The sequence below is a fragment of the Callorhinus ursinus genome, unplaced genomic scaffold (genome assembly GCF_003265705.2).
Source record: "Callorhinus ursinus isolate GAN/ISIS: 27379988/994484 unplaced genomic scaffold, GSC_fseal_2.0 scaffold12, whole genome shotgun sequence".
NCBI lineage: Eukaryota > Metazoa > Chordata > Mammalia > Carnivora > Otariidae > Callorhinus > Callorhinus ursinus.
Window position 1 is genome coordinate 50,900,436 of NW_027397074.1, and position 25,080 is coordinate 50,925,515.

The 25,080-nt window shown below is 43.3% G+C and overlaps 1 protein-coding gene across 4 annotated transcripts in view; it reads right to left on the reverse strand.

Moving 5' to 3' along the window:
• Positions 1-25,080, reverse strand: part of ELMO1 (engulfment and cell motility 1) — a 525,187-nt gene that overhangs the window by 137,605 nt on the left and 362,502 nt on the right. For all 4 annotated transcript variants that reach the window (XM_025873160.2, XM_025873157.2, XM_025873158.1 and 1 more), the window contains one exon: positions 23,148-23,284. In XM_025873160.2, the coding sequence (XP_025728945.1) occupies positions 23,148-23,284 (137 nt within the window). The remainder of the gene's footprint in view (positions 1-23,147; positions 23,285-25,080) is intronic.

Below are 25,080 nucleotides of genomic sequence, written 5' to 3' on the forward strand. Positions count from 1 at the left end.
GGGAGTTCTCCTCAAAATGAAGATTCCTGGGATCCTACTGCATCCTTCCTGAACCAGAATCCCAGGGAATGGAGTCTAGGGACATGTCCTCAAGCTCTCCAGGGGATTCCTACACACACCAGAGCTTGAGAATCACTGCCAAGAGATGTTTGTGTAAAGGAAATGAATTCATTTTTAATGTATAAAATGGAGAAGAGCTTTTTTTTTTTTTTTGAGAAGGGGGGGGGTGAGGTGTCTCACTACTCTGAGCCATCCCAAAAGACACATCTACGTCAGACCAAGGTCACCTTCCTTTGATTGACTACAGATTCTCGAGTTGAGGATGGGTACCATTGCAGAGTTTGGGGCTTGGTAGCTGCTAGGAGCAGGTATGTGAAGAAAGAACATGGGAGTTCTTAAAGACTAGATTCACCAGGTGGAGATGCTATCAGACCTACCAGCAATAAGACAGGTAGATCATGTAGTATGGTAGACACTATGAAATGTCGTCAATTTTCTTCAGGTAATTTTTTCCTAGGAAATTCATTTTTAAGACAAAATTGCAAGGTAGACAGAGAATACTTTTTGTCCTTCAGTCTGTTCTACCCTCCTCATCTATTCAAAAGCTAGCAAGCAGGGCCTTTGGTTCACCAAGCTAGTCAAGGTGTTAGTTCTGAAAAATACTGCTTCACCTACATTTCCACAGGGGTCACTTTATACCAAATAGCTACACGGTCTTTAGAGAAACCTCCAAGGAATTTTTCCATAGAATCTTGTCTAGTGGTTTTGTTAACTGAAATCACAGACTGTTAATTTGGCCATCACTGTGTATTCTTTCCTTTCTAGACTTGCAATGAAAGAGTCTATACAAGCCTCAGAGCTGCTGTTGAACCTCAAAAAGGGGAAACCTACATTTTATTGGTCTGATATCTGAACAAGTCCCCAAGAATTGGTAGGAAGTATAATGGACCTGAACTATAGAGGCTCAAAATGTATCATCAGTGGCATGTCATCAATCTTCTGAACACATTCAGATTTATTATGTGCTGTCTACAGATAGAAGGGAATCACAACATCAACCTGGAAGATAGGGGGAAAAATCACCCCTGGGTATCGGAATAAAAATCAAAAGAAAATCTCTTTCCACTTCACCCCCACATTACAGTCTGGATTCTCTGCTCTGCCCTGGGTAGGCACTGCTGGTACCATTTACCCTGCACTTTCTTGGGGAGCAGATTCAAGCTAATTAAATTCTATTTCTTTCCATAAACATGATTTGGTAAATATATTATTACCAAACTTGATGTATAATTCATATAACTTTATAGTGCTTTTTATATTTATTTATTATTTATTTATTTTAAGATTTTATTTATTTGACAGAGAGAGACACAGAGAGAGAGGGAACACAAGCAGGGGGAGTGAGAGAGGGAGAAGCAGGCTTCCCGTGGAGCAGGGAGCCCGATGCGGGGCTCGATCCCAGGACCCTGGGATCATGACCTAAGCCGAAGGCAGACGCTTAATGACTGAGCCACCCAGGCACCGCTTTATAGTGCTTTTTAAATAGATTCACAAATCAAAAAAGAATTGTTAGGTGATATGTATTTTTGGATCAGAAAATAAAGTGACTATTGTAGAATGACTTCTAAACTAGCTGGCTAAATTTCCCTTAGTTTGCCTACTGGTCTTAACTAAAATGAACACCATTTACGATGAGCATTTAAAAAGGAGCTGAAGGGGATTCCATATACTGGGCTATGGAGAGGTGGCACTAAGAGCAAATCCTTCCATTTTCCTGTTCCTGGTCCCAAACAGATTACTTCCATAATCTGGGCATCCATTTCATCAGGATGCATGTTCATCCCTGGAAAGTGATGTAATGGTAATGACTTCCATAGTTCATGACATGGTTACCCTGAACCCCATTTTTGTTTGGTCAATTGATTCTTAAGAAGGAGGTCATAAGGGTCAAAGTGAGCCTCAAAAGAATTCTGGACATGTAGGGTATAGGGCATATATTGTAGAAGGCTTATCTCTAACTACATCTTGGCCTTCTCAAGGTACACTCCCTCTCCTGACCATATATGCAAACATGCATGCATGTGAGCACATGTGTAGACAAACACACGCACACACACACACACACACATACACACACACACACACACCTGAATTCACTTCCACCCCAAACAGAAACAGGCCCAGTAAAGTCCAAACCAGACCATATCTCCCAAGGATGTGTGGTCAGAGGTAGCGACTCTGCCCTAATAGGTCAGAAGTATAATTACTACTGGCTTGGTTCAACTGTTATTTCATTCAATAGACATATTTCTTTAGTGAGTTGGGCTTAACCAGTAGATAGTTATCTCTGTTTTTTTTTTTTTTAACATGGTGAATTTTAAAACCAAAACATACGCAAAACTTCAACTAAACATGGGCAGGATAATTTTATATATCTTTTTATCCCCAAGGGGAGATAATCATAAAATATTCATAGAAAAATCCCTATACAAAGGGAGATGCTCCTCAGTTTTTCACACTCATGGGGAGATGACCATAAGTAGAACTTACCAAGTCTGCTATAATGTCACTCTATCTTTAGGTCCCAGGATGCTAAGCATTACCTGATACAGCCTTGACATCTGTGGGAGGATGGGAGAAATAACAGCAAATGTATATGCAGTGCTTACAAATGGGCCCCTACCATTAAAGAAATGCCCATTCTCCAAGAAAGGAAGCTGAGACCCACAACGTTTAAGTAGTATGTCTATAGTCACCATCCAGTAAGGGTGAGACTCAGGATTCAAACTTGTGTCTGTGAAGTACCATAAGCAGTCTATTACACCACTGCCTCTGAGCTCCCATAAGCAAGTTGTTTGGAGCAGGTGGGATTATTCCAAAAGCATTCTAAGGCTGACTTACATTTTATAAATCATATTTATGAGACATTAATGTGAGTAGGTTTATTTCCCCTGGACTTTGCCATTTTTGTATTTCCCTTAAAAATGCCTAAAACATAATCAAAACCTACAAACACCAAAATAAAAACCGGATCTACAAAATGCAAACACGTCTATAAGTAAATCTTTTATTCTTTGCTCTTCCAGAGCTTGACTTCTGATAGTTGACTATGATTTGCATTCATGGGGTTGGAGAGTCAAGGTTTGGAAGTCCTTGAGGTGTGATAAACTTGACCAGATGGAACAGGCTGACCTGAGAACGACATGGGGGCCAGAAGAGCAGGGCCCAATATGATGCATCTGTTATAATTCTGGAGTGCCTTCAAAGGAATAGTTGGTGAAATTCTGAAAGCTTAGCATCTTGCCAGCTTGAATCTTCCAAATATACCATGGAAATGCATTCCAGAAAAGCAGGCTGCTGACAAATCATGCCAAAAGGAAAAATGAAAATGCCAAAATCCTTAACTTAGACTTGCCAAGCATGTCTACTGGCAATATGGTGGCAAAAAGCTACTGGGCCAAAGGTAGGATATTCTTTAGGTGACATAAAATGAGAAACAGCTTCTTTGCCATTAGGAAAAGGGAAGCTTTGGGGCTGTTAACACATTCTTCTCGGTTTTCAGCTCTCATGCATGAGTGAACCTCTTTCAATTCTGAAACACCTATCAATTTCACACACAAGTAGTTCCACCTTTCGAGAAAAAATATTAGTTTCTGACATTCTCAATAAGAGAACCCATTTCACAGCAGTTGGTAGAGATTAAATCTATGTTTTATCAAACAGTTAACATTTGATGCCTTTACTTTCTCTGCTCTTTCTACTCACAGATTCGCAGATAGTCTGTGGTCCTGGTCTCTTGTTACAACAGGGATTACACTGCAATAGAACAGGGTAAACCAGAGAGGTGGGGGGAGGAAGGGAGGGTTTGCTGTCAGCCAGAGGGAAACCAAGGTCGAGAAGGTGAGCAGACGTAGTTCACCCAAACAAGGAGGGAAGGAAGAGAAGGTTCTAGACATGTAGGAAGTCAGTTCCCAGGGGTCACGTTCTGAGACGCGAAAGGGGACGGGCAGAGCAGAAGGAGTTTGACGGCTTGGAAGGGGGTCCAGTAGGGTCTTTAAAGGGCCAGCTATGAAGCCACAAGGTGAGGACACCCCCAAGACCAGGAGGATCACCATGTGGAATTCCAGGGCGAGCCCTGTTTAAGCCATTATCTGTACTCTGTCCCATGGTAAAGAACTTGACATTGTCAGAAGCCAGTCACATCACAATGATGGGCTCAGAGCTCCAGGAATATCAGCAACAACCCAGCACCTCTCTAGGAAAACCCACTGGGAGTGCGCCTGCTCCTGGTGAACCAGCATTGCCACCACAAGGACAGGCTTCTTCTTCAACTCAGTGCTTCAAAACCATCAGCTTGGAAGAGCCAGATCACTTCAAACCGCTCTCTACTGTACTTTCAGTGGAAGGAAGCTTTGAAATGTGAACCATAACCCTCTAGGCAAATGATAGTGACAGGTTATTCCCAACTCTCACAAAGAATGAGCCCTGAAACCTAATTTGTGTAGCAATTAAATTCACACAAAAATACAATTTTATTTTATTGCTCAGTACTTGCCTGTATCTGTAAGCTAGCAACTGCAGGAAGGAGTTAATTTGATAATATAAATAAAAACTGGCCCCAAAGGGCAATAACCAATCCATTTACATGCAAAAATGTTCCTCTTCCAAGTCATCCTAAGGCAAATATGAAACATGATTTCCAAAATGCATCGCCTACAGTTCTCTTGACACAGTGACAGGCATGAGAATTGTAGAGCAAATATTTCAAATAATCACACATGTTCAACCATGAGTAAGTGCTCTTGCTTATATTTTGGGGGAATCTATTGTGTGTGAGACATCTCAGCTGTTCTGTGCATACACGGAAAAAATATATTTCACCAAAAAAGTCCAGTTTGGAAGAAATTGGCCTCCATTCATTCAACCAATGTTTAGGAAGTGCCTATGATGCGGGGTGTCTGGGTGGCTCAGTCGGTTAAGCATCTGACTCCGGATTTCAGCTCAGGTCATGATCTCAGAGTCTTGAGATCAAGCCTGGGTCAGGACCCCACACTCAGTGCGGAGTCTGCTTGAGATTCTCTCCCTCTCCCTCTGCCCTGCCCCCACTCTCACGTGCATGCTCTCCCTCTCAAATAAATAAATACATCTTTAAAAGAAAAAAAGGAAGTGACTATAATACACTTTCACATGTTGCCTCATGTTTCCTTCAAGTCTCAGGAACCTAAGCAGCCTTAATATCTTGAAAATAATAAAGCACCACTTACTTAAATTTTCTCTTCATGCATTTCTTAAATTTCACGTTTTTTCCCCCCGTTAACTCTGTTCTGCTCACCTGGTAAGCTTCTATCCATATGTTCAAGCCCTCCTAAGGAAGGTCCTTCCTCTATGGAATTCCTTCCTTTGAGTTGCTTCCATATAATGCATGGGCTTGCACTCTCCCACATGTCACGTTATTTCATAATTATCTCTTTCCAGAGCTTTCCTCACTGCTGTGAACTCCTGAGAGTCAGATTTATTAACACAACATCAGGAATACCATCTTTAGATGGCTCTGATACCTTAGTCCAAAATACAAAATCTTACTGCAAACCTTTATACTTATAGAAGTTACAAAAGCCTTCTGAGCGCTCCTCTGTCATTCTACCCAACATCGTGGATAAAGTTAGGAGACGAGCATATCTTTGAGAACTTCTCAGTGACTCATTTCATGTGCCTCCCATTCCTCCCTCTTCCCACCCCTGCAATCCCCAGCCTGAGAGGGAAGAGCGGGTGCTGGAAAGCACCCCTGAAACCTCCCTTCTGGAAACTCATGTTTTCGGCATCCAGGTGCTGAGCGCAGCTCTGTCTGCTGTCGGGCTCCCTTTTTCAAGGACGTCGCATCCGTTCAGAACTCCCTTCCAGTTAAGGAGTCTTCCTCCAGTGGAGCCTCAGAGGGCTTTTGATCTTTGTACTAGTCAACATCAGCATAAGGATGCAAGGACTGACTAAGCCAATACAGCTGGCTTAAACCCATGCTTTATTTCAAGGAAGAGTAAACAAAACTTTGCTTGAATTTATAACATGGGTGTTGAGATCAAAGAATTCCCTCTAGACTAGAACTACTCATCACACCAGACTTGGAGCCTGGTGACAGTTCTACATCCCCCGATTTTAAAATGGGTTTTAAAAACCATGACTGTAAGAACATACATGTTCAGTAGAGAAAAGGTACAACATTAAGAACATAACAAAAGAGAAAAAATTATAACTAACTACACCATGCAGAAGAAACCATTGTTAAAGAGTTTTAAACCTTCTTAGTTTTTATTTTTACTTAGTTAAGACATAATTTTGCATTCTGCTCCCCCACATTTAGCATAATATAAAAAATGTTTTCTTTTATTTGGATACCATTCACAAACGTCATTTTGAATGACTGAAAAATTTAACATATCAATACATGTGCCCCTAAATTAATTGATCATATCCTCTTTGCTGAAATGTGAGTTATTTCCCATGTTCTTGCTGCTATAAATAACAATGAAATGAACATCTATATGCATACCTTTCTTTTTTGCCCCAGAATGGCTATGATTCTAAATAGCCACATTGCACTGAATGACTTTATAAATGAAGTCATCAACTATCCGTGAATTTCCCAAAAGCAGTTTGTCCCAACAGCTTTCTTAAAATTCTACTGAAATGTTTCAAGGTTTCTGCCAGCAGAGTGGTAGCAAGGGGCCCTTTGATGTCACTGTGGATGGCAAGTCTTCCTTTCCTTTTTATAGAAGGAGCTCCAGGGTCTTCTGCCCCACATAAACAAGGGAGGGGCAGATAGGGGGTGACTAACTTCATGAATAACTGGAGGCTGCTCTCCCAGACTTGGCCACAGCCTGATTTGAGACATGAATGTGTTTGAAAGCATCTCGGCCCCTGGTCTCTGTGCAGGAGACACATGCCAGCAGGAAAAATCAGTTGGCTTTTGTCAGGCAGTAAAATACCATCAAAATAAACTCTAGAAGTGTTTTTAAGCCACACAAACAAAATTCCACCCCCACCTTTTTTATTTTCTTCTGGAAAAAGCTTCATTTTTTTTTCCTAGCGCTAAAAGAAATCATCACTCTGAAGAATCACTTCTCCTATCATATCTTAGCCACACAATGCCCTTCACTTATGGACTGATTTTGTTCTATAGTTTGCAAAGTTTGTTCTAGAATGTACTTTTTCCTTTTAAGACATTATCAGCTTATTTTTTTCAAAAAGAAGCATTGTTAGCTTCTTTCTTTTTTCCATTAATGGCTGGATAAAAGATTCAATCCAGGTCACATGTGTTGAGCACCTATGTAATTTTTTTGGTAGGTGCCCTAGGTGGAGAGGTGAGGAAGAATTTGTCCTTGTTCTGAGCAGTAAGGGGGCGAGAGTGTAGATAACTAAGGCTAGTCTATGACCCGGTTTTCAAGGGGTTCGTCTAGGATTCTGCAGTATGGCTTCAAAGCAGCCATGAGGTGGGACAAGGGATGGCCAGGGACCCGTTTTAAGCAAGCTAATTTGACAAAAGGAGGTTTCAAACTCAATGTATGGCTGAGTCTGTTAAGTGCTACAAAGCAGGGAAAAAGAAAGTGTGCCTGAGAGGAAACAATTAAGTCCACCCTCATGGAAGCGCTCCATAGGGCCCATGAGCTGGGCATTGAGGGATGGGCCAAATTTCAACAAAAGGGTGAAGGGTCTTCCTTGCTGAGGGAACATGGGTAAGGACAGAGACTTGGAAGTACAAGGCACGCTCAGGGAGCCATCAACAGGATTAATTAGAGGTTAGTAGGCATGTGTTGAAGAGTGAAATAGGCATTTTGTTTGGAAAAGTGGTTTGCAGTGGAATGTGGAGCTTTTATTATCATGCTATAAGAAGAGGGAAGCTAAGATTTTTTTTAGTGTGGATGTATTATGAGAAGAATTATGTTCTATAAAGGTGTTTCTGGGGGCACCTGGGTGGCTCAGTCGGTTAAGCATCTGACTCTTGATTTCAGCTCAGGTCATGATTTCAGTGTCCTGGGATCGAGCCCTGGGTTGGACTGGCTCCACATGCTCAATCTCTCTCTCAAATAAATAAATCTTAAAAAGCAAGGAAGGAAGGAAGGAAGGAGGAAAGGAAGGAAGGAAGGAAGGGAGGGAGGGAGGGAGGGAGGAAGGTGTTTCTGGTAGGGGAAAGAGAACTTCCAGGTGGGCCAAGTCCAGATTCAGGGAGAACAATTAAAGGACAGACACAGTCTCTGTAAGAGATGATGGTGTCGGGAAGCAGGGGCATAGCAGGAAAGCCAGATGGCCCCTTCTTATGCACTGGTGAATCCAAAGGACGTGGGGACCCAGCAGGAGAGGAGAGGAAGCCAGGGATCTCCCCAAGGTAGCGAGTCTAAGGGAGGAGGTGGAATGCCGTGCCACTCCTAGAGTGGAAGGATGGTTGAGGGGATGGGAGACTGTGAGTGGAGAGGAAGTAGGAGAGAATCAGGAAAAAGGGCTTGGGGAATGCATAAATGTAAGGGTCGGCGCAAGGTGGTGGCAGCGCCTCGGGAGTCGGGGAACGGCCAGGAACCCAGGAAGCACAGGTGGGGACATGAGCCGATGCTTCAGGGTGATGGAGCAAGAGGAGCACTGGGAAGAGACCTGACACTTGGGAGGTAAGTGCTGACCTAAATAAAGCGATTTCAGTGGGTGGACGTGGGTGAACCACAGACCACAGGGAGTGGAGGAGGTAGGCAAGTGGAGATGGCATTCTCTCTTGGAAAATTTGGCAGTGCAGGGAAGGAAAGAGATTGGATAAGAACTTGAAAGAGGAACGGGGGTGAAAAAAAATTTTTTATGGATAGGAGAGATTTGGGTAGATTTTTAGGTTGAAGAGACAAAATTGAGGGGGAGGAAGGGAGGATGCCAATAAGCATAAAAATGTAAGGGATAAAAGATTTATTTTTACAAATTTTTTGATATCTATCTTTTTCATCAGAGCAGGGAGTCATAACAATGTGACTTCTTTCCAGTCTTAAATTAGAACAACTCAACAATTCCTCTTATTCTCCACTTGCCTCTTAGAAATCATGTCTTTTGTGGCTAAAGAGGTTTTTGAGTATTCAAGACACCTATTAGTGCATTTTAGAGGCATGTTTTTTTCTTGAGCTTAGTTATATAGTTTAGTTATCTTTTAATTTTTGTCTAAAAATATCACTAGTAACTGGAACAATGCTAATTATCTTATTTCTTCCTTTAATATATATAGTGTGTCATGTATCTATTTTGCGTGTGTGTTCATTTCCAAAGCCACAGGAAGACTGTGTTTAAGAAGGAGAGAACCAAGGGCTGCAAAGAAGGCAAACAAGACAGAGATTTTAAAATGTCCATCAGAAGTAATTCTTGATTTCATCAAAACCAATGGCTTCTGTGGCTAAAGAAGTTTTCAAGTACTGACAGTATAATTTAGTGCTTTTTAGAGTCTTGTGCCTCTTCTTCTGCTTAGTTGTATTTTTAGTGAGGGCCGAAGACAAGTTGCAGTGGGTTAATAAATTACTGGGAAGTGAGAAGAAGAAGTGGCAAACAGAGTCAACTACGTGAGGAAATCTGGCTTGGGGTGAAGGCTGGGTTTCCACCTCCACAAGAAGTGTAGATCCACACTCCATCAAGAAGGAGTTATTTATTTGTTTTTTCAAACACAGGACATGTGAGTACACGTACATGCTGCTAAAAAGACAGTACCCAAGAGGGCAAGATTGATGATATAAGGACCAGACGGGATAAACTGATCAAGTGGTGTCCCAGAGCGGATGAGAGAGAGAATTCAAAGCCACAGAAGGAAGAATCCACCTCCACGGCCGCCAGGGACACCTTCGTCTAGAAAGGAGAGGGGTGGGGAGGGCAGATGTTGGAGAACAGCCCAGGGTCGTGTTGTCAGCTTGAGGCACAGCTGGACTAGAACCCATGCCTTCCCATACCTAGTCTGGAGCACTGTGCCATCATTTCTGTAACTTCCCCTCATGGAAATGACCCACAGGCTTTACATTTACTAGGATAAACCATAAGGAGTAATTTTCTAATTAAGACACGGGTCAAGAATTGACCATTGCATATTATCACCTAATATCAACCTAATATTGGCTCATTTAACCCTCACGACATATATATATATATATACATATATATATATGTAAAGTTCCAGATTTTACAGATGAAAAGGCTGAAAAACAGGGTAAGGATATTAATGTGCCCAAGGTCACCCAGCAAGAAAATAATGGAGTTAGGGTTTGAAGCCCACTCCTTGAGTCCAAGGTCAATGCTCTTGACTCTAAATCTATTGACTGAATGTACTGAATTTATTGATTGAACTTACTCTTTTTGGTGAATTTCCAAACCCTACTGTTGATTCCTCAGGCACGGGAGGCAGCCGGGGAGCAGGGAGGGGTGTGGAGTGACAGATGGAGGTGGGGAGTTGAGGCTGAGGCTTTGTCTGTGGCAGCTTCGGTTCCCCATAATCATCCAACTGTATTCTAAAGTGTTTTATAACTTGAAAATCCAATGAATACAAAATGCTGGTAAACTGCATCCAAAAACCATCAATATCTTTTACTCACAGCCTTATTTTTCTGGTAGGTGCACAAGTGTATTCTTATCTATTTGAAAAAATTCAAAACCAACTCTACATCCTTGATGGACCAGGGTCTGCTGAGTTGAGGCTTGGGAGAAGAAAATCCAGGGTTGGGGGCACCTAGGTGATTCAGTCATTAAGCGTCTGCCTTCGGCTCAGGTTATGGTCCCAGGGTCCTGGGATCGAGCCCCGCATGGGCTCCCTGCTCCGCGGGAAGCCTGCTTTTCCCTCTCCCACTGCCTCTGCTTGTGTTCCCTCTCGCACTGTGTCTCTGTCAAATAAATAAATAAAATCTTAAAAAAAATTTAAAAAAAAAATCCAGGGTTTCCCAGTGCGCTGACCACAATAAAAGAAGCCAAAGCAGCTTTTTCCAACAAACTTGGGGGGGCAAGAGCATCTCCATTTTATATGCACTTTTATAATGACAGACACATTTTACTAGGAACAACATCTCGGAGGCATGAGTCTTCCCATTTTCTGCTTCTGCTAGAAGGACTCCTAGTGGCCTGGGAGCTTTCGGACAGAATCTCATGCTCCGTGATTCACAAAATGGAAATCTGGCATCATATAACAGTGACATTCACTTCTGTGGCAGCTCAAGCAGCAAAAAGCCATATGCCATAAACCTCAGACCCAGCCAAGCCACGCAAACGGAAATGTGAAAGAGAAATAAGGAAATCAGGACCAGAAAAGTTCTTGGGGGCTGATCGCCTCCAGCACCTAAAACACACAATCCCTGTGGCAAGAATCAAATCTTCCTACTCTTACGACACTCTTGGAAAATGCAACCTTTTTTTCCTAATTGAAGAGCACTTTGGGAGGTGAAGGTAAAATATAAAAGACAACTTTTGTGAATGGCACAATGTGCTCATGTTTCCTATTGAACGTGGCTGCTACTCAGGCAGGTGTCTGGTGGGTGTACTCAGGGAGACAACAGTCACCTAAATGGGTGGACCGCCAGCAGGCACGTCTGTCCTCTGCACTGAAGGTCTCTCAGTAGCCAACCTGTGAGAGGATAAGCACCATTATTGACATTATCCTCCCCACCGGCCTGGAAATCAGACTAGTGGGAAATGAGGTACTCCCCAAATGGCCAGCAGCTGTGGGTTAAGGTTGAAGGGGAAATAATTGAAACAGAGGGATTTCTTTTTGAACAAGGGGATCCAACCACTCTCCTCGGAAAAGAGAAATTCAGTTTACTTTGTGACTCTTCTCTGTCTTTGTGGCTTTCATTCACCTTATATAAAGCTATGTAGGTGGAAAAAAAATTATACTGCCATTTTTGTTAAGAAAGGAATGGCAAAATCATTTTGTAATTCTCCCAAGGTATTGACATCTGAAGAAGAAATTCCAATCGAAAGATCTAGAAGTATTTCTCAATAAGGCCCATTGGCATTTGGGGCAAGAAAATTCTTCATTCTGTAGAACTGCAGAATACCTATGGTCTCCAGGAATTGAATAAGAGTGACCATCCCATATTAAAAGAGTATAAATTAATTCAGCTTATTGGCTAGGCAGACTGTTTTAAATAATGTGTGAATTAAACATTCCTGGCTACTTATTCATTTGATACTCAACCCAAAGTAATTGGGCAGATCCTATTTCAAAAACATCTGGAGAATATTAAGATTTAAAGCCATAGTTCTTTGCTCCCAATGCTGTATAGATTTAATTGAGAAAGAGACATTTGTAAATAAACAACTACTATGATACAGCTGGAAGATATTTTCCAGAAGAAGTTCAGACTTCTGTGTCATGGGGGCAGGTGTACCGAATTTCATTCTGAATCAAATGGAGATGCTAACCATCCAAGGTGGTACCCCTGAGGTGGCCGTGTGTAAAATCCTAAAACAGAATTTCAGTGAGCAGATGGAGGAAGGCATTAGTGGCAGAAGGAAGGAGGGTGAACACATATCTGTGATATGAAAGTAACATGGCAAACACAAGGAATTGTGGGCAGTTCATGATATGCAGACCTTAGAGCAGGTACAGGGTGAAAACATGAGGACGAAGCAAGAAAGGTACATCAAGCTAATTAAAGAGAAATCTAAACATCTTGCTAAGGCCATGAAGTTTTATGAGGCAGGCAATGGGTGGATTAAAAGCAACAATGATATGGTCAGATGCATGTGGGAGGACGTTTGGAAAGTGGAAAGGTTTCCAAGCTGGAAGATAAGTTACCGCAACAGCTGGTGTCTCAGTCAGTGACTGCCACACGAGTGCTGTGTAACAAATAATCCCAATAGCTAAGAAGTTCTCCTCATACTCACAGGTCTATAGGTCAGCTGAGGTGGCAGTTTGCAGCTGTAATTCTGTGGGCTGACTGGGGAAACTGTAATCCATAAGCTTCATTCTGAGACCTACACTTAGGGGCAGTGGCTACCCAGCCTATGTACTCTATCTCATGATGAAGGCAGAAGAGCAAGAGCCCGAGCCAGCCACATAAGCAATATTCAGGCCTCTGCGCACTGCACATTTGTGATCATCTCATTGGCCCATGTCAAAAGTCAAAGGGCAGGGGAAATAGGCTTCACTCCCCATCAGATTGTGGCAAGGACTCCTATGAAGCAGTAAAGAACTGCAACCAGCCATTCCACCTACGAGATTTGGAGTGAGGAAAGAGGAAGATCTGAGCTAAGACAATAATGAGAAGGCAGAGGACCTTATAGTGATTGTAGTGACTCTGGCCGCTGACTGGTTGCACAAAGAGGAGCCCGTCCGTAAACTTCCAAATAGAAACTCCCTGGACTTCCAGCTTCATGAAGGCAGAACCCACCTGTATCCCCAGTGCCTAGTGCCATGCTTTCCGTGTTGGGATAGTAACACTGAATGCCGTCGACCTCCTAGGCACTGAGTAGATCCTGAGAATACAGAAAAAAGCCAGGCTCTGCTCTCAAGGAGTCTGAGGATTAAGCAGACAACTGCAGTTCACTGTGGTAAGTTCCAGAGTAACGGTATTATTCATAGGGCCAGAGCAAGGGGAATCCCTTGAGGGGCATCTGAGGATGCTGTTGCCACAAGCGACAACGGCCGGCTTGAGAACTTTCCTGGGAAGATGCAGGCCCTGTGTGGGCATGATATCTGAGTTAACTACCTGCCTAAATGAGTTCCTCCCACATAGTTTCACTGAGCAGCTACTATTATTTTTCATTTCAACAGAACTGCACGGGAAACACATAGAAACAACAAAAGGAGGGGCAAAGGGGAGGAGAGGAGAAGAAGAAACTAGCAGGTTGGAATTCTCATCTCTCAAATTCAAGTTTCCCTGTTTCTTTTTCTCTGTATAACAAATTCAGCCTTGCTTTGGTACCCTCTTCTTGCCCCCCAACCTTTGCTCTTGCTCTGACCTGTTTGGCCTAGTGGCTCAGCTCTACGCTGAGAGATGGTGAGAGCAGCTAGCATCTGCTGTCAGACCAGCAGGTGAGGGTTTCGGCTCCTATTTGGTAAGGCCAGGGGGACTGCCTGACCCATCATTCACCGCTGCTCAGACATAAAAGCACACTTTTGAAAAACCTGCACGGCCACAGAAGGAATTTAGATTAGCAGGTGAATTATACACACTTAAATAATAAAATATATTTTTAAACTTCTGACCCCTTAGGCCTGGTATTTTTGTGGGAGAGATTTAGAAATTTCACTTGGGATCTTCTCACTTCTCCCAGCTCTTCTGTTGGAGTCCTAACAAATGGCTTCTGACACTACTCTCTCATTCTGACTCCCCGTCTCGTCTCATCTGGGGCATCTCTTTGTCTTCCGTCCCTTGCCTCTTCCTAACATCTGGCACCCTGAGTTGGCAATGAAGAGCACCCACGTGACTGCACCTTTATGTTCTCCTGTTCTACCTTAGGAAACATACCCCTTTGTACAACTGTGCTCTCAACCCCCATAGCACATCATTTTCTCTGCAATTACAAGATAAATATTTTCTTTTAAATCAAGGAGGACTCATATTTCACGAGAGATTCCCATCTAACAGTACTCTTCTTTGCTATCCAACTCTGATTCCTATCTGCCCTTTAATTTAAAATGCCTAAATCTCATTACGCCTTATTTAAAATGTAGGCAATTTCCTTTTAATTGGACATATACTAATAAAATGATTTCTGTGCCATTATCAAATCCCTAACACAATCCACAATGGAATATGGAATTCAGGTCATCAGAACCAGTTATTAACAGCTCAGGCGGTGCCCCAAAGTGTAGTTAACAAAGGGGAAGAAGTTTCAGAAGTCACTGAACAGAGTGATGTACAGCAGCTAACTTAGAGGCATCGTTATTTCCATGATCAGGGATGGGCTGCTGCTGAACCAAGCGACTGATGTATCTTACTGCTGCTCAGCAGAAGAACCTATCAATTCTTTTTGTCTTGTAATTGGCAAGTGTCAGCTTAGCACATGTTACACATACAAAGAAAAGATACACTGACTCCAGGGAGGCTTCGGAAATGAGGATCTTGCATGCAAAGAAACCTCCGAGATGTATATTTACTATTGTCAGGGCTTATCCGAAATTACTCATCAGACTCAATCATGGTAATTATCCTTTTTATACATGCTCCAGTTATGGCAAATGTCAAGAAAGCAAAACATGCTAGCAGTGTTTTCAGCCAACTAAACCTACCAGTTAATCTTTAAACAAATTTTAAACAGTTTAACCATTTCTTAGGGAAATTACATAAACAGAGTCAACAAAATCTAACTCTTTCTGGAGGATTCTGGATACCACCCCTTAATAAAGGGATACGGTCAGACTATCAAAGGCATGACCCAGAACAGTCCCTGGAAATGGTCACCACTTTATGACGACGCCCACGTTTCACAGAACCTGTGAGGGTGGGACCACTAAGCACGCTGGGATGCATGTTCTATGAACTTAATCACTAAATCCCCAGGAGAATCTTGTCTTTTTCTGAAAATGTTTGCCATCAGCATTGCCATGACGAGCCCTTTTCCTTTTCAGAGGTATTTAGAAGCCGGTGTCACCTAGTATTTGCTCCAGGCCGGACTGAGCTAAGTAGTTTATCTGCCGGACTTGGTCCAGGGCTCAGAGCCCGTCTGGGGGCGGTCATTCCTGTCCCCGTCTCACAGACGAGCAATCTGGAGCTGCCCAGTCTGAATCCCTTGCATGAGGTCATGCCGCTGGGGTTATGCAGCTGAGGAGACCTGGGCTTCTGAAGGACCAGTGTGCTGTGCCTCTGGAGACTCAGCCAAGCCCCTCAGTCACTTGCGGTATGTCTATGGGCAGGCTGGGGAGGAGCATCCCTCACCAGGAAAAACCCACACAGAGGACTTCCTCCTCACTTAGGGATCTGTCCCTGCTGTAGTCAGTTTCCCTTGGCAGGCAAACCAGAGTTCAATGGGCTTCCACACAGAGGAATGGGAAAATCTGTGTTTCTAGATATTTGAATACATTATCTTAGAAAATCAAAGCAGCTCAATTATACTACACAACCAAGTGCAAATGACTGTCAATTTGGGTTCTCTCTGTTGACACCAGCACCTCCAATTTGTATGGGGCAATTTACAAAGCCAGCCTTTAAGGACCTAATCCTCACAGTGATTTGGGGAAATACCATTGTTATTGTTGTTGTTGTTGCTGCTGCTACCAGTTTACAGGTGAGAAGGGCTCTGGGGGCTAAAGGACATGCCCAAGGACCCACACTGCTGGTGAGGAGCCCCTGGGCCAGGACTGCCCCCAGACTTTCCTGCTGCGCCCAGGCTCAGCCTCCGTTCCCTCCTTTCCACCTGGCATTCTCAATGGGGCAGGGGATCGTGTCCCCAGGGGGAGAAATTTGGTTCTTGGAGGAGCAAAAAAAAAAAAAAAATCTTACTTTCCTAAACCATAAAGCACAGATATACAGACAATACATAAACAGGTAACAATGTATTTGCATAATTAAAATTTCAGGGGAAGGGTGATTAGAGGAAAATGTCTAAAGGAGATCCTTCGGGGGGTGGTAATGCAAAAGAGTCTGGGAAATAACACCTCACACCACCTATCTTGGTCAGGCCCATGTTACCTGCAATTAATGCACTTCTTTTTAGAAAGTGTACCTACTGGGGTCTATTTAAAAAGATACCTCTTGAAAAAAAAAAATAAGTTCCGTAAAGTTGGTCTCTTTCTCAGTCTTTCTGCTGTCTCTAGACAGCACAATTTATATTGATGAAGATGGAAGGAGACATACCTGGATTCCTGTCCCAATGGAAGTGGCAAACTTCATAAAAAAAGGGTAACACTACCTTAAGCGAATAGCTTAAAAGCACTCATTTAAATATATGCACGCACGTGTGCGCACACACACACACACACACAAAACTATTTGCTACCTATCCAACAGGAAACATCAAAGGAAAAAATAAATCTATTTGTATGATGCATTTGCTTCTACAGGAAGTGTGATTTCCTTCGTGTCAAACCTTAAAGACTTTTGTGAAACGTGAGAAGCTTTTTTGAATAAATACTTGTAAATGGCCTAGACAGCTGAGAAATGGATAACCTCTCGTACGACATCGTGGCCCTTTAAAAGACTTCTCCTCTACTTAAATATTCATGTTTCAATTAAAACATACACCTACTTTATTAGCTACCCCAGGCCCGGTTCAGATCAATACCAGCAGCCCTAGATGGAATTCTAATGAAGATAAACAACACTGAGTCCTCCCCAGCTTCCCCTGGGCACGGATGCACAAAGCCTCCTTTCACAACTTGCTCCAAGATATTTTACAGTCACCTGCCTCATGCAAATGAGGAGATTCATGTTTATTCATGGCGAGAGTTACAGACCACCTTTCATTCCCTAGGCCAGCTCAGCTAACCAACAAGAGCGCTGTCTGCACCACTGTGAAGTTGAGCTGGCCTAGGAAGGGGACTCTGGAATATATAATTGCCCCTGAAAAGCATGCACAGAAAGTCAGTAAATTGGAAACAGTTCGGGGGGTGAACATATTCCCCTTTCTCATTCATGCAATCACTGCCTTCAAGCTCTCAAATGAACCCTTTTTTACACCACACCATAATCCATTAGATATGACTAGTTAGTGGCTATTTTCCATGGATAATCTTCCAGGGGACTTCCCAGGATGTTTGCTCTGTTCTGCTCTCCAATTCTTCCTAATTGAGATTTTCTCCCGCTGACTCAGATGGAGCTCATAGCCTAGCCAGGGGCAGCTGCGGCTTTGTCTGATGGGCCTGGGTTCTCCCTGTGCACAGGCTCTCCTATTTTAAGGGATGGCTTGTCATCTGCAAGCCTGAGATCCTAACCTCTGTCGTGTGTGCTTTGCATATTATGCTGCTGGGTAAAGTTTCAAAATAGTGCTTTTGCTCCAGAGTGACTACATTTTTCAAACCATTAGTTTCTTCCATTTTGGCAATTTGAAAGCATGGCAAAGTCATTTGATCTTGTTTTTAATGCCGATTTTGATAGCATCTAAAGTAACACCAATGCCATGAACAAGTATTTTGAAGGTATCTAGACGGCTCAGACATCCGCAGAGAGGTCTGTGCAGCTAGGTAATAGCTACAGTGCCTTAACTCTCTCCAGCTATTAAGCACCTGAGCTTTTGTGAAACCTGATTTCTAGGCTGCTGCCCATGGCTTGTCACATGGAAAACTAAGGTACCTAATAAAGTCTTTTCTTCCCAAATCCATGACGTTTTCCGTTGAAACCCTATTTCTGCCAAAGTTAAATGAGTTCATTCAATTCAGCACTTAATCTGTGGTACATAAGCAGCTTCACTTTTTCTCTTTCTTCCTTCCCTCCCTCCTTTCCTCCCTCCCTCCTTCCCTCCTTCCCTCCTTTCCTCCTTTCTTTGTTTTTTCACATAATAGCCAAAAAAATGTTTTCTTTTGAAACGGGCAATTTACTCATTTTTCATAGACAGGATTTATCTTATTATGTACAAAAAGAATACAAACGCATATGACATTTTACTTCCTCAAATCATTTTCACATTTATTACTTCAATTTAGTATCACACCACCATAAAAGAGGGCAATGGGATACTGGTATCCACTTTTTTTTTTTTTAATTTTCAGGGAATATTGTTCCTGAGTAGCAGAACCAGGGTTAGAACCTGGGCCTTACCAACCAATGGACGGACTACTTCGCTGATGCACACAATTCATACTAGTTGGTGGTCTGCGTTACACGTATCAACTGATGGTCATTCTATGGATGGGATTCACCTTTAGTGATCAAATCTGCCTTCATGAAAAATCTTCATGAGAGCTTTGGCTCCACCACAAAGAAGTAATTGGTATGTTGTACAACAGGGCACTGGGATGACAGAGGTTTCCAAAGCCCCCCAGGTGATTCTAAGGTTCGGGCAAGGTGGATAAGGTTGAGAAACACTACTACACACAAATATCAATTTTGATGTGTATACCCCTTGTTAGAATTTCTAAAGTGGCACGGTCTGCAATAAAAGCTTTAAATGAGATTCCCATACCTGAACTACCCAAATCACTTGTGTCTTCTTTCCTACCCTGCTTAAAAAATGAGGGCTTCAATGAAAGGATTATGGGGCCACTTGTGTGCCGAGGTATCCAGCTGCAGTTTAAGCTCTTCTCTAATGCACATAAAAATGAATAATGCACGCTTTAAAATATTGGTAATAAAAGGCAAAAACAGAATACAAACTCAATGGCCTGAATCAATGGATTATTCTACAGAGACTGCTACATTGGGAAACTGGAAGAAAGTACTTTTCAAAGCATAAATATTTTAATCACTCTCTAATTCTACTTCTTTCACATAAATAAAAAACATCCCGTCTTCAGCTTCCCCAGCCTGGAGCAGCAAGAAAGCAGCTGCTTTTCCAAACATTCACTTCCGGCAGAAGCATTAACTACCAAGCACTAGATACCTACAAACTAGTGTCTCAAGCAAGGTGGGTTGTAGAAGAAATTCCAGCATCTGCTGGAATCTAGTTATTATTTGTAAAATCAGAATTTTGGATTGAGGGGATACTGCTTCTCCAGTAACGAGCTGAAGGAGGCAGATAGCTAAGCCCCTTCTTACAGAACCTGGGCCATAGGTTGACAAGCAAATCCTCCACCCATGCTTCTGTTTAGCGTGGCGACAGTCTGACGGTGTCCAAGAAAGTTCAAAAGAAAGTGTGTCTCATGTTGGGCTCTTTTAAGATATTCTGAATTCGAATTTGGACAATCTTCGGAAACAAGAAAAACATTAAATCTACCAATAACACCGAATCACGTTTGTTCCTAAATTCAATAGCTTCTGCTACCAAGTTAATAACAAGAAGAAAAATAAACCGATGAAAATTTCGGCTCTTCTTCTCTCCTTCCCATTTATTATCTGGCAACGCAGAGCAGTGGCTGATAGACAAGCAGCAGGAACAAAAATCAGGAAGAACTGACCTAGAGGCCCGCACATAGGGCCCACCTTTTTTCAAAAGCCTGTTAGAGGCAGAACAGGGACATAAAAGAAAAAGGACGTAGTGAAATCTGTGTTTGAGCGACCACTAGCAGAACTCTGGTATTATGCTGGTCTACCAGCAAATAAAACAACAACAAAAAGCTCCTCTGTCCACATTTCAATACTTTAAATTGATACACACAAATACAGATACAAATGTAATACACCTGCAAATTAAATATACATTATGGTAGGCAGAGAAATGCACCCCCCTCACTGAGGTCTACACTCCAATCCCCAGAATCTGTGACTATGTTATGTTACATGACAAAGGGGAACTCAGGTTGCAGACGGAGTTGAGATTCCTAATCGGCTGACCTTAAAATAGGGAAGATTCTCCTGGATTATCCAGGTGGTCCGATGTAATCACAGGAGTCCAGAAGAGTGAAAGATCCAAGCCAAAGAGGGATCAGAGTAATGAGGTGTGATGTGAGGACAGGACCTGTTGGCTGGCTTTGAAGAGAAAAAGGGCCACGAGCCAAGGAACGCAGGTGGCTTCTAGAACCTGGAAGGCAAGGCGACGGATCTCCTCACTAGAGTGGCCAAAAAAGACCACAGCTCTGCTGACTCCTTGATTTTAACCCATGAATCCCGTTTCTGGTTTCTGAGCTATGGAACTGTAGGAAAATACCTTTGTACTATTTAAGCTACAAAGTCTGTGGTAATTTGTGACAGCAACCCTAGAAAACTAGTACACACATGATAAAATAGTATATAACTGATAGACTTTTCTGTTCCAGAAGTGAGGCGTGCATAACACTAAAAAGAAAAAAGGCAAACAAAACAAAACTATTTCATGTAGAAAACTTAAAGCCCTTGTCATTTCCATCCCTGGCCCTCCTCTGGTATCCACTCTTGACCAAGGGAGATGTGTACACAGGATGGGACCCTCTGCCTCTCAGGCTTCCGACTGCCTCTTCACAGCCGCAAACCACCATCACTATTTGGCCACATGTACGTGACACTAGACTGACGTCTATGATCAGTAGACAATGCAAAAAGATGGCACTAGGGCCACAATAAGATGGCACTAGGGACACTTATCATGTCCCCCGATCCTGGCCCTGAGGTCTTGCCAAAGGCAGTTTTTACAGCCACATAAGTTAATTATGAAAAAAGTTTCAGAGTGACACTTGGGGGACCTCACCCTGCACAGGCAGGATATCATTACCACTGACCCAACTACCTGGTCGTGATGAACCACACAGACCCAATGGCCACGCTCACCAACTCCAGACCGAGGCCTCTGGTTCCCTTTGCTAACAGTGCATTCTTGGGACTTCGTTTTGTAAACTGTATGTTCTATAGGATTTAAGCGTCTAAGTGCTAAGCCTCTTGAGCCATTCCTCTGCAGGAATTTGGTAATATTTTCCATATACCTTATCTGTGCATAGATCAACAACAAAAATATTTGCACTATCATCATTTACAAAAATGCTGATTTCTGTAATTCAGAAGAAGACGGGTGAGTGAAATCCTCTCGGAAAGCAGACAGATACCTGATGCCAGAGCACATGACAGCCAGAGAGGTTCCCTTCTCCTGAAAGAACAGGTGTCCCGTGCACATAGGAGCTGAGTACTGGATGGCTTTCAGAAACACTGTAGTAAGTGAAGAGTTGATCTGATCCGGGGCAAAGTGGCCTTGGCCATTTCAGAGACTACTTAACTCTCCCCTTTTTTTTGGCTTGATTGTACAAAGGTCTCCCTGCTCCTTTATTCCTCTTTCCCAGGGATGATTTGCACCTCAATTGCCAAGTCACTCATAATCAAGTGAAGTACACTTAGGAGGCTGCAGAATTACTGGATTTCTTTCCTTCACTTCCCTTCTTCAATCATGCCTGTCCCTGGGCATAGCTGCTTAGACCCGTGGCAGCTCTAGACTGTAGTTGGCAGAATCAGGGCTCTCCACAGAGGGGCGTCGCTGGGGCCTATTTCAATGAATTAAATAGATGGCCCAAGGCGACCAAGACAGCTTTGTCTGCTTCAACTGCAGAGAAGATCATCATGCTGATGGAGACCTAACTGAGGCTTGGCAAAGAGTATTATTTCCTTTTCCTCGTTTTCTTTCCTTTCCACCAATATCAGTTCAAGATGCCACGAACCAGAAATATGGTGGAAAAGAAGGAGGGAATGTAAGTTCAGAGGAAAGGTGACAGGGAGGCAAAGACCAAGGAGAACATCAAATGCAGTTGGACATTTGATCTTCTGTTCACCAGCTGTGAAGGCCCCACAGAAGGACAGTGAGATCGGACCCTTAGACTCTTCACAACAGTTATGTCCCCAGGACCAGCTCAGCAGGCATGGGTGACGGAACCAGTCAAACCCAGATCCAGCAATAGTAGTAGCAAATGAAAGGTACTGAAGGCCTCTCCCAATATACTTGTCCTAAATATACCTGTCCCAACCATCAGTTATTACTAGCCATGTGATGATCGTTAACAAGGCCTTTATCTAAGGATAAAGATTTTGTTTCTCTTGAAAAGTTCATATATTTCTGCTTCCTCTAAGTTGGTCAACACTCTTCTCGGCACCCAACATTCACTCACAAAGAGAAACATAAAATTCGTGCTCTTACAGAAAACCAAAGAAGAATCAAATGCTTTCTGTAAACTAAAAAAAAAAAAAAAAAAAAAAAGTTCCATATAAACTTACTCAACTCCCTGAAAGAGATTTTGCATTTGAATAAAAACTCTTTTTGACACAACAAAGGGCAGATTATCTCAACACATCCATAATCTGCAAAGAAACCAAGTCACCTAGACAGAGCAGCCTTCCTGATCTCATTGTTTCTCTAACAGCCGCCTACACACCAGTGGAGGGGGAGGCCTTTTCCCCAGTGGATGTTGCCATTACACGGCATCCCAGATTAATGCCCTTAAAGGAAAAAGTTAATGTAGACAACATATTTCAAGAAAGGGTCTCTGCTGGTGGCTCCACTTTAGTTAGCCAAAAGGAACAAGACTGCTCCAGGCTTATCCCAGCAGAGATGAAAGCATCACCGACACACAGCTCAGGTCCATACGGGTATGATAGCCGGGGGACAATGCAGAGGTGGGGCTCCTCTGGGGACACAGGAAGCTGCTGCCTCTGCCTCAGATTCAACCTTACCTTGTTGAAGTCTTCAGAAGTTGCCCTCATTTCCTTCCATGTCTTGTTCAGGAGCTGGATACAGATGCAGAAAAACTCCTCGAACGATCTGTCGTGGGTGAAGAACATTGGGTGGAAGTCGTTGCAGGTCTCACTGGCTGGAAGAAAGAGAAGGGAAATATGAGAGAAAGTTTGCAGAGTGAAATGAGAGGACAAGGCCACACGGAGGGGTCCCAAAGAGAGGACGGGGACATGTCTGGCTCAAGCCACAGTGGACGTAAGGCATTGTAAAAAAGTAACCTAAGGACAGTCCCCCGTGCAACTGTGAAGTCGCAGGTCAGACAGTCAAGACCTATCCCTAGGCGCCTATTTCGCCTAAAGGAAGTCAGCTCCTGACGCACCCCACCACATGACCCTCACACCTTTTGTTCCAGGATTCCTGGGGTTGAATATGGTCTCTGTGTCTGCTTCTTTGACCTTATAAGGATGATTCAAACTGACCTCTCAGTCCCAGCTCCATCACCCTTAATCTCCCCTTCCTCGACAGAATAACTGACAGAGGATGAGCTTTCCCCAGCACACAATTAATTGCAACTTTGAAAACAGCATCCTTCATGATTTCTCCACAGTCCTCTTTTCCCTCTGATGGCAGTAAGCAGGGCGGGGGGGACATTTGAGATCATATACCATCTGATGCCATTAACCATTTGTTTTACATTCCCAGACACAGATGGCTGGAGGTCAAAGCAACCCAAATGGCTCTGGAGGCTGCAAATGGTCCAGTCCTGGACCAGACCGTGACATCAGCCAGACTGCCTTCGTGCCTTCCCAATGCAGAGCTTCTGGGGGTCAGCGCCAGCACTCCGAGCTCTAGCGGTGCCTACTTCTCTCCTCCTTCCGAGACCAGCACCCCAGCCATGCTCTTCCTCCCTGCCATCTGGGCCACTTATATTTTTATAGTCCTTGTACCTACATCTCATGGGATCTTCACGATGCCTCTTCTGGTTCATGCCTCATGGATGAGGACAATGGAAGGAGCCAGGTTTTGTGACCACCCCCTACCCAAAACAGTATCCTGAGTTTGTTTGTTTGTTTGTTTTAATATAAGCTGTATGTATAATGAAAGAATTCCTATTTTAATTGGAATCTCTTTAAGGCCAGTTAGTCTTCAAGGTTCCAAATGGTGGAATTTCCAGCCCAGGAGAGGAGGATGGGGTAGGGCTGGAGTAGGGTCTATAGCAAAGATCTTCTGTACGCGGGGAAAGCCCTCTGCCTGCCATGTGGTGGATTCCACTTGGAGAGAATCCTCTGGTGCAGGCCCCAGGAAATGAACCCTAACCAAACCTAAGGGAACATACTCTGCTCTGGCTGGGCTGCAAGCTATGTATGATGCACCAACCTCTTCTATCTTAGTGGAATCCAGACTTCTAGAAGGGTAGATATGAAGATACATAAATGCTGTTTTCTTCCAGACCAAGGTAAGGAAACAGGCTAGCAGCAACCTACAGTCACATAGGGAAGGTTTGGGTCTGAGGACAGAAGATTTGGGTTCAAGTCCAGCCCGTGCCAATTAGGAGCAAGTCACTTTACCTATCTGAGCCTCGATTTTTTTTAACTAAAAAATGTTAATGACGTCTCCTTGTCCATCTCCATAGGTTTTGGAGAGGATCAAATGACATGACTCATCGGAAAATGCTTTGAAAGGATAGAAGTTGTCGCAAACGTGGAGCAAGGTGGTGGTGATGATAATGAATGTTGTGCCAGTGTATCGTTTCCAAGAACATGGGTTGTTCTTTGATTCTTCCCACCACCACCCCTCCCGCCAGTTCCTAGTCAAGCCTGTTCCCATCTCAGAAATGAGCAGCAAGAACGTATGTCACCCCAACCCCCAGCCTGTGTCACTGGCAGAAAAATGGCAACAGTGAAGTTCTGACCTGGGACACAAAGCTATTTA